Source organism: Zingiber officinale, chromosome 2B (assembly GCF_018446385.1).
Source record: "Zingiber officinale cultivar Zhangliang chromosome 2B, Zo_v1.1, whole genome shotgun sequence".
NCBI classification, from domain to species: domain Eukaryota; kingdom Viridiplantae; phylum Streptophyta; class Magnoliopsida; order Zingiberales; family Zingiberaceae; genus Zingiber; species Zingiber officinale.
Window position 1 is genome coordinate 150538872 of NC_055989.1, and position 10592 is coordinate 150549463.

The 10592-nt window shown below is 34.6% G+C and overlaps 1 protein-coding gene across 1 annotated transcript; it reads right to left on the reverse strand.

The window, feature by feature from the left end:
- Window positions 1-4036: 4036 nt before the first annotated feature.
- On the reverse strand, window positions 4037-4525 carry LOC122048865. The gene has a single exon (XM_042610380.1). It carries the CDS (start codon window positions 4523-4525, stop codon window positions 4037-4039), a length of 489 nt encoding a protein of 162 aa, XP_042466314.1.
- Between the last annotated feature and the right edge of the window lie 6067 nt (window positions 4526-10592).

The following is a 10592-nucleotide window of genomic DNA, read 5'->3' on the forward strand; positions in this document are numbered from 1 at the left end:
GTGTTTCCTCGAAATATTAAAAAATTAGAAATATATTTTAAAATAGTTAAATAATCATTTTAAAAATTAATATAATAATTTACACGCGATGAATCCGATGATACATCGAACAGAACACGCTCGCCAAAAAACCGCCGCCAGTCCGGCGGCACTTCGCCTTTAGGGATCTGGCGAAGTCTGGGAGTCGATTGTGGGGATCTGGTTGTAGATTTGGTAGCGGAAGACCTTGCACCGAGGGTGTGTCCGTGCCCTCGAGAGGAGGACGAGGTCCTCCGAGGAGAGGTTGTGGGCTCGGAATTCACGTCAAGTTGGAGAACGGCGCCGGGATGTTGGTGCTCGCGTCGTCTTTGCTCGCGTTGGTCGAGTCTTTCAGGCCGAGGAGCACTTTGTGGGAGTTGCCACCTAGCTGCAAATTTAAGGCCACCAAGTGTTCGTCAGGAGCCCTCAGAGAGCTCCCTTCGTAAAAAAGGTTAGATCTTGAAACACCAAGTCTGCAAGTTGCATTTTTTTTCAACAGTGTAAGTGTAAGTAGGTTTGAATACTTGACAATTGAACTCCCGTGGTTGAAGATGTGGCAAATAAGGAAGACTCAAAAGGCAAGATCTCTTGCCGTAGGGAATATCTTGAAGGTTTCTTGGCAAATTATGGTGACACCAGTGCGACTAGACTTACACGTTTTCAGTCAACTGGACTTGAATTGACTGACCAGTAGACTTAAGTTAATAGGGAGGCATCAAATATTTCTGTGTCTGTGTGTGAAGGACTGTCGAGTCCACTAGACAGTTGATGTTGTCCTGCTGCAATGATTGGATGGTCTAGAAGATTTTCTTGATCCATCGACAACAGATTTAGTCAACTGAAGCTATCATGGCAACAAGTCATTAGTCGATTGAACTCGTACTGGGAACCAAAATGCAGACGGTTTTTATGTCCTAACAAAGAAGCAACTGCTTCCTGTGTTGGGTGCTCACTGATCACCACCACCATCATCAACTACTTGTGACAGTGTTCGTTAATCAACTTATAGAAAATTATCTTTCTTTGCTTGTTTTAAATTGGCTAAACTGTTTTTTGTCAATTTTTTATACTTCTATTATTATTTACCTAAATCTCTGTACTTTCTTTCCTTATCTTGAACCAGTAAATATCTCCATATTCTTTTCTCCCTAATTTGTTAGTTTATATATATATTAGGTTAGTCTCTGTAATGCTTTTGCATCCCTTGCATCTTTAGTAGTGCATACTTGCATACTCCAGTAGTCATAACGACCCTGCATATTTTGATGTGTCATGTTCAGTGGTGTGATAAGTTAACATAATTGACTTCTCTACCTGCGAATTTGTACTTGGTATTGCATATTTGTGAAAATTAGCTCAAGGAAAATATGTAGTAAAAATTGGGTTAGACAATAAATTAATAACATAAACGCACAAGAAAGAGATACAAATTTACATGATTATTTCTCGACATGATAGTATGTCCGCGGGGCAAGAGCAAGGGCTTCACTAGTCATAAAAGATGTACAATCAAGAGTTAGATCACACTCTCGAACCTTGTCCTGAACCTTCTACTCGCACTTCTAAGACTCTCACTCTCTAACCACTTCACAATTTTCACCACTCAATGATTTAAGGTGTTTTATAATGATCCTTTATATAACGATGAGAGAATCATATCAAAGGTCAAACCACTTCATGTCAAAGTCCCTATTTTCCAAGGTGCACATATTCAAGGCACCATAAGTGATAGCAAGGAGTCTTAATGAAATCTAAGCATTATATCAAGGACGGAGTAGCCTTCACATGGGGAAACAAAAAGACAAAGCTTAATCATGAAGAGACTCATGACTCCCAACATAATACTCTTAAACTATGCTCAGGAAATTAATGCTTCATTATATGGTGGATGGTCTAGTTGGAGAAAGGGAGTGGTTGGAATGCAAGAGTAATTAGAATAACATATGAGCAATAGTTTCCTGAAAATATCATTCCTACCTAACAATCTTTGATTGGATGGCCAAGTAATTCTAAAATCTGAAAACATTATCAGGAAAGATGTTATTAATATTATTATCATCTGTAGTGATGCTGATGCTATAACTAATTTGTATTGTTAACTTATAATGCTAGGACTAACACATTCGTCTATGAACTTGAAGGGCTCACTTCTTAACTGTGAGAGACATTGGGATGGAATGGAATTTTGGAAGAGCATCACAAAGTGGATGTTCTTTAATTACACTATCTTTAAGGAAATCTAAAGCAAATTTTTTTGGAGATCATGTGCTGTCTTCCTATTTTCATAGACTATGTTAGCTATAAATTTCTGACTGATCGTGTAATGGATAGGAAGAGAGGCCTGCCTACAGAGAAATGAGCAAAAAGGAAACTGACAATCATATTTCAATCATAAATCCTCATACTTTATGCATACCTCAATACAAGTCGAGCATGCAGAACTAGACTTTGATATGGCATCTCCTCTCTTTCTTTTCTTTTATTCTTTAACTGCTTGACTGCTCATATTCCTAACAGAGCCAGCTAGGGGCTATTTTAGTGGACTCGGGTGTATGCCACTAAGGAAAGTCGACGCACTTCATTCCTTTCATGCCACTGTAGAACTTTTATGACAACACAGATAAATGATCACTCTCAAAATTCAGGATAGAAATCTTCAGGGAAGAATCTTGTTAGGTGGGATCTTGTTTGAAACCTCTCTGTGTGAATTTGCAGGATTAAAGAAAGCACCCAGTGAGCAGGTGAAAATCCAACCATATTATGTGGTGCCCTTCTATATTAGTGAATTTTAATGCAAGGTTTGTGGAAGTTGATCACTGTATGCATCATTTATCAACCATGGATGAGTGTTCCTTTAAACCACTCTAGAGTACATTCGTGCTAGTTAATGGTGGATGAGTGTTCCTTTATGTCCTAAAATCCATTAACCATGCTGACCCACAAGTCCATTCTAGAATATAATAATTTAAACAAAGTGTCATAGAGAAGGTGGGAAAATAAATGTCAGAAAACTTATTCCTTGCTGGAATTCCTTTAAGTTCTTTGGAAGCATCTGCATGAAAAGTCGGTGGATTGGTCCACTCATCCAGTCCAGGCTGCCCAAAATGATCAAATAAATGAAGCTTTGATCTAATTTGGTTGAATTTTTTTTTTTTTTTTTTCTGGTTAGTAGGCTAAAAATTTTTTGGAAATTTTTGGTCTGGCAATACCGTATTTTGATCATCATGAAATCACACTCACTTCTTTCTTATAGCTGTCAAAAGGTGACAAGGAGGGTTCTTCCCTACTACCTATGTTCTTTTCATCACTAACCTAACCCTAATATCTTGATTTCATATTGTTATTAAAGGTTTGATTGAGTTTGATACTATCTTCAGTAGCTCTATCTATATGTTTATATACCATCATGTCATGATGTTTATCAAACCGATTTTTTTGCCCAAACAAAAAAACAGTAACTTTATTGAAAATTGATAATACTATAAGATGGTTTTTAAGTTACAATTGAACGATTAGGAAAACTCTTGTAGATATTCATGTAATGATGCAATATTTGTGTTCCAGAAACAGTGAAAATGTCAAAGGAAACATTTTCTTTAAGAAAGGAAAAATGGCTGATTCTGCATTCTATCTCATAAGGAAGAAATGGTACATCAAGAGATTAGATCAAGAGATCTTAACATGAGGTTTGATGATATCATTTATTCTTGTTATATTTAATTTTTGATATGCCTGTGATGCCACTAGACAAGAGATCTTAATATCCATGAGTATGATATTATTAACATTATTTGAGGGAAATTGTTGCTGTTGATACATTTGAATCATGATGATTCTTCATGAAATCTATTATTAACCGATCAAAGAACAATTGCTGCCAAACATTACATTGATCACACATCCTGTCCTCTGAACAACTTATGCCACTTGACAATAACCGAAAATAAGTTACCATCTCACAATTTATTGCTTAATTCAACAGGATACTAATGCAGGAAGCCATTACCTTAATCTTCAGCTAATCCGCATCCACATGGTTCCAAAAGCAGGTGAAGCACTTGACCACTGGCCTTCTGCTGCAACACCTCGATGCCCCGGCAGGTCCTGCTGTCGATGCCAACGATGTTGATGAGACTGGAGAAGTGAACGAGGGCGAAGGAAAAGGAAACGAGTGGCAGAACTTTTTCCTCCGAAAGCTGAGCTTGAAATCAAACTTGTTGGATGTGATCTTCTTGGAGCTCTTGTTCTTGGTGCTGCTGAAGTAGGAGGGAGGAGGACTTAGAGGAGGCTGCAGCAGGGTGTTGGACGAGTAGGTGTTCTTTGGGATGCCAGGCTGAGACTCCCACAAGAATGGCACAGCACCCGAAGCCACCCCATAGTAGACTCTGAACGAGGGGCAGGCCAAGGAAGAAGAAGAGTCCTTGATGGGGTGCAATCTGGAGTAAAATTTTCCATCTTGTCTGATAGGTAGGGGTGGCTTGGGGAGCTCTGAGCCTGTGGAGAGCATCCTGAGTTCAGGATGAGAGTATGATGGAAAGAAGCGAACTCTGATAAATACTATGAACTTCCTCAAATACTTGGACCCTTCGTATGTCTCGAGTCATAGGTCAACATTGGCACACAGATACTCCGAGTCAATATTTGTATTGGACATGCCGACAATATTTGTATTGGACATGCCGATCTGTAGCCTATAATGAGTAACATAGCTAACTTTGTCTGGATTGAAACTGTAACTGAAGTTAATTTCAGCAGCTTAGCCAATGAGTGGGGTGTGTGGAGTGTACTGAAATTGTAAGGTTGTGTTATTGGTTGTGTTCAGGGTGTTGCTCAGAGAGGGTAGGAAGGAGGCAATTAATTTACTTTAATGTGCATGTACTTTAATTTACTTTAATGTAGTTAGTTCTAATCAAGAGTTAGAATTGAATAGATGTTCATATACATGTATTTGAATTATGTGTTAATTTAGTCCCTATTACCTTTTGCAAGAGAAGTAGATCATATTTGGTCCCTATTATCTTTCTATGGAAAGGAAAAGAAGAAGAGGGAAAGAAAGAAGAGAATCTTTTTACTTTTGATTTTCACTTTATTCCATTTAGCTTTTGATGAAATGGAACTAAAAATTCAACAAGGCATTTTATAAAAAATAAATTATGAATAAGTGGGATAAAAATTCTTGGAATTTATTTTTAAAGAATAAACAATAAAATTACAAATAAGCCAGAGGGAGAAAAGGCAGAAGAGATTTTTTTTTCATTCTCTTGGGTTTCCATTTTTTATTTTAAAAAATAACATTTAAAACTAAATACTAATATTTATCTTGTATCCTTAAATTTAAAAATGTTAAGTCTTCCGGTTTGATATCGCAATCTAATGATTCAGTGAAAAATAATTGAGGGAAGGTTTACATGTGACACGATGGCAAAAAAGGAGTCATGAAGTTCTTGCCAACGCTTAGCAAGAGATTAGAATAGACGTTGAGATTGGACTCGGTATGACGACTCTGATGCTCAAGTAAATCTTTGTCTATAATTTTTTGATTGTGTTTTTCCCTTCCCTTTTACTTGTTCCAAGATGCTATGCCTTTTGCCCCCTCCCCCATCCAGAAAAAAAAAAAAACCTCCATGTGTAAACCTTTATGACAATAATATTAATTATTAGTAATAATAATATTAGTGAATATAAAGTAATCATTTTCCTTTTAGCAAATACAACTTCGAACGTGTCGGTGGCGCCATGGCAAAGTCTGCTCTCTCTGGTGTCTTCGAACGAATGATCGTTGGATGTGGAGGTCTCGTGCGACGAGAGCATTCTCAAGACTGATTCGAGAGAAAGGTACAATTTCATTTACTCCGTACTCTTAGGATTTTGAAACCCTTAAAACTGAGAAGGGGAAAAGGGAAAAAAACAAAACCCTTAACACTGAGAAGGGGGAAAGGGAAAAAAAACTTTTTTTTAGCGTTTCCATATTCATTTCTACCACACTATGAAGGTTAGCATATCGATTCAAATCTCAATATAATCTCTCAGCTTTCAGTAAACTCTTTGCTTTAGTTTTTATATTCTTGTCCGTATTTATTTATTTATTTATTTATCAAAAACATGACTGAGATAGTGTACCTGTTACCCAAATGCTCTTATTACTTCATAATTCGTAAATGCTGTAAATTTATGGTGAAGCTGTAGTACATGATTATATTCATGGTATTTACCTATGCAGCTAGAGTCATCATTGATAGGGAAAGTGGAAGGCTTAGAGGGTTTGGTTTTGTGACTTTTACATCCAACAAAGAAGCTTCAGCTGCTATCAGTGGCATGAATTGGAAGGTAAATATGTTTTGCTGCTCTTTTTATTTATTTTAGATAATGTTAATAGAATAGGGAGATATTGTTGCATCATTCATTTTAAAAAGCATGAAAGTGACACTTTATAAGATGTATAGCATAAATTAGTAATCTGATTACATGGAATTTCATGTAGTGATTATACTAATTTAGTCATTCTTTTTCTTTTTTAATTATTTAAGTGTTTAAGATTGTGCTTACATACTTGATAAGTGTCTTCAGGAAATTTATAGATTCAAAGAAATAAATGATTTTCATTATACGACCTCCCAAATTTAAAATCATCGATATGCCCTTGGCAGTGAAAGAATTTTGATGGTTGTGTTTATATACCTACACTTGCGGGAGCGACTGACTTTATATAGGGTTATCGTTGTGGCGTTACGTTACCCACGCGTTCACCCATGTCTTCTGGGAGAAACGGCTATGTTGCCTGCGTCGCCTGAAAGAAATGACTACGTTACCCCTATTCTCCAGGAAAAATGGTATAGCAAGCCACAAATAATGTAGATCCCCATCGAGGATAACTAAGCTAAAGGAGTGGGGTGACCAAGCTGAAGGAGTCGGATGACCGAGTTAAAGGAGTGTGGTGACCGAGCTGAAGGAGTCGGGTGACCGAATAGGAAGAGTCGGGTAATCAAATAGGAGGATTCGGATGACCACCTTGACCTCTACCTCTGCTTGACTTTTAACCAAACCTTTTGACTAGACCACGTCACATACGGTTCCCATATTTGTAGGATCAAAAGCGTTAGAGAGGGGGTGGATGAATAGCGCTCGTGATTTTTTTATTCTTTTTCGTAAAATAGTCGAGAGTACACAGCAGAAATAAAAAATGCAAAACCAATGTTAACACTTTTGGTTTTACTTAGTTCGGAACCTGTGACGACTCCCACTCTAAGGCCCACGATCGACGATCCTTTTCGTTCGACAATTCACTAGCAATTCGATAATTACAAAGAACGTCCAAAAGGATTATTACAAGTTTGTGTAAAATAAATTATGCTAACAGTATGAAAATCCGGTGTAGAGTGCAGTTGTTAGAACTGCGTTGTAGTATTGTAGTCGGAAGTCGGAGTAGCGCGACAAGCATTTGAGCGTTGAATTGAAATCAGAAGTTATAGCTTGTTTGTCTTGAAGTACTTTTCTAAATTATGGCTGAACAATTCTTTTATGGAGCGTTGAGGGTGCCTCCCACCTTGTCCGAGGTGCCTCTAGCTACAAGAGTTATCCTCTCAACTTTAGACTCGATAAATCTTGCAAACTGTGGTTTCTATCTATCCACTAGAAGGTGTCTTCTAGACACTCCGAGGCGCCTCCGTGCCAAGCTTTGGGCCTCTAGTTAAATGGGAGGCGCCTCCGTGCCTTTCCGCACGAGGTCTTCGACTAAGGCATCCGGGGCGCCTCCAACAATACAAGAGGCATCTTGAGCATTGTTCACTCGAGCTATTCTTTGTGCATTCAGCTCTTGCAAACTATGTTAATCAAAATACCAATGATACCCTACAAAATAAAGTTAGCGCAATATAAAATAGTATTTATTAATTAATTTGATAGTTTCGAGATTGTCGGGTTTCGACTTTCAGATTTCATGTGAAACCCTAGGTCGAATTGATGTCTACTATTTCCTCTACAAGAAACGCGTCTTCAGCTACTCCTCTCAGGAGAGTTTACTTGATGTCAACCCAGTCCTTCAGACCATTTAGACTTTTATTCAACATCCGATACTTCAGAACTTTCACCTACTGTCCTCAACCTGTAGGATTTTTTGTCCGATGTTCTCGACTTGTTAAGACTTTCTCCCAGTCTCTTGGACCAGGACTTCGTTATCTAACCGTTACTAGGGCTTTCCACCTATTTAGTATACTTTTACCTTATCTAAACTCATTTAGGATTTTCCTGCACACTCAGTCAGACTTATTAGAACTATAATAACTTTTAACTTTAAATCTTTTGTTATTATCACAACTTAAATTCAATCATTTGATACTTTTTACCAACAATAGAGAGGAAGCATTTTGAAGATTTTAAATTTTAAGGTATTTTTCTTAAGAAAAAGGCTAGATGGAGTTTGGCCCTATTACCAGAGATATAAATGGGCCAACACATCTTGTTACTTCCAAATGTGCAAATTCTATTTATTTATTTTATTTAATTCATCCACAAAAATTAAAATGAAACCTCTTATTTTAGTTGGGATGCTCCATTTCTTTTTCCTTTTCTTTTTAATTTTTTAAATATACAAGGCACTTCATTCTATTTTTCATCGTAAAAACACTCTTTCTAAACTAAAAATACTACAATGTCTAATAAATTTAATAAAACTATTATAATAATTATTCCATCTTATAATAATTTTAATTAAAATTATTGTACGTTATAATAATTTTGGATCTAAGAATTAGAAAGAATTAGAGATGACTTTCGATGCAAAAAGAATGGATTAAGCGCCAAAATAAAATGAAAAAAAATTAAAAAAGTCTAGCTATTTTCTTTGTTGTCAAATTATAGACTTTAAAATATCCATGTAAGTTTTATTTACATGGGCTAGCGCGCAGGACAGTTCTATCTTAGTTCGGTCTATGATAGGACTCTAGACAGGGTAATATAATTAAGCTACAAGAGCATCTTTAATAGGGATATTGAAAAGATCCCTTCTTTCAAATATCCTTCGTTATGGGTATAAATTTATATATGATGATTTTCTCTTATGGGGCCTACTAATATGATGGGCTGTCACTGTTTTGAGTTTTTTATTTTTTTATTTAATTAAATATAGTGGGTCCCACCATAAATGGTGGGTTGTCTTTCCTTTTAATTTCTTTTATTTAATTAAATTTAGAAAATTAAAAAATTAAAAACAAATCAAAACGCTAACGTTCGAAAAATCAATATTTGGAAAATTAAATGTTCGATGTTGTACGTCGGATGTTGTATTATTTTCATTTAAATAAAATATTAATATTAAAATAATTATATTAAATAATTGTTTAAAAAATATTTATGAATAAATGATAGATGAAATATATTAAAAATATATATTAATTTTATTTAAATATAAAATTATATGTAAATTAATAAAATGATCATGGAACCTATAAATATTTGATTGTTGGGATATTTGATTATAAAGTTGAGGATATTTGAGAGTGAGATATTTGATTGGTGAGATATTTCATCGTGAAAATTGAGATATTTGAAAGATGATATGAAAGTGACCACAAATACTTGAAAGAAATATCCCATGCTATTATGGATGCTCTAATAAAATTTGTAATATAATTAGTATTATATTATTATATTTGATGAAAGAGTTGTATATTATATATTTAATCTTTAATTGCAAAGATGATTACCTCTTTTATTTAGTGTATATTATTTTTTTATAAGAAATATAATTTATATCATTATAAAATTATAAAAATATCCTGCGATCTCTGGCGATGACGATCGATGGCGGCAACGACGATGATCGATTGATGCAGAAAATAGATTAAGAGTATATTTGACATATTAAATTTCAGAGTTCAATGTAATCTAGATTACATGTTATTACTCTAAATTACAAAAATGTATTATCTTTTTTAATCCCGATTATATTATAAACTTAAAATTGTACCATAATCTTATAATATAATCGGCTGATTACCTCTTCCCAAATGCAGTCATAATAGTTTTAGTTTTGAACAAAATTAGTACAATTGTTTTAAAATAATTTTGATCAAATTAGAATGATTTGGATTTAATTGAACAATTTTAACTAAATTGAAAGATAACAATTTAATCAAATTTAGTATTTTTATTTTAATAATTTTATCTAAAACGGTTATAAAAACACTAAAATAAATAATAAAAAAATGGGATAAAGAATAAGATAGAATGTCCTTTTCGATTTTTTTTTAACGGAACATTCTTTTAACGATAATGATATAACTTGTTCAGTTGTTCCCTTTTTTTCTTCTACATACAAAATAGGCAAACACAATATTGTAATAAAAAAAACTGAAAATGTCGATCAAAATATTTCTCAATATTTGAAAATAATTATTTTTTATATTTAAAAATTATTAATTTTAAAAATTCAGTTCGCCCCTCTTCTTTACAAATATTCATAAACTAGCCCTTTGCATTTTTCTCTGGATTTGTTTGGAGCTAAAACCATTTATTAGAGAATCAAATTACCAAATATATCTCATTAAAGTAATTAAATCATAGAGGATCAACTTAGT

What these genes read in the sequence shown, in the direction of transcription:
- LOC122048865 (XM_042610380.1), bottom strand. Translation starts at nt 4,525, where the DNA reads ATGCTCTCCACAGGCTCAGAGCTCCCCAAGCCACCCCTACCTATCAGA.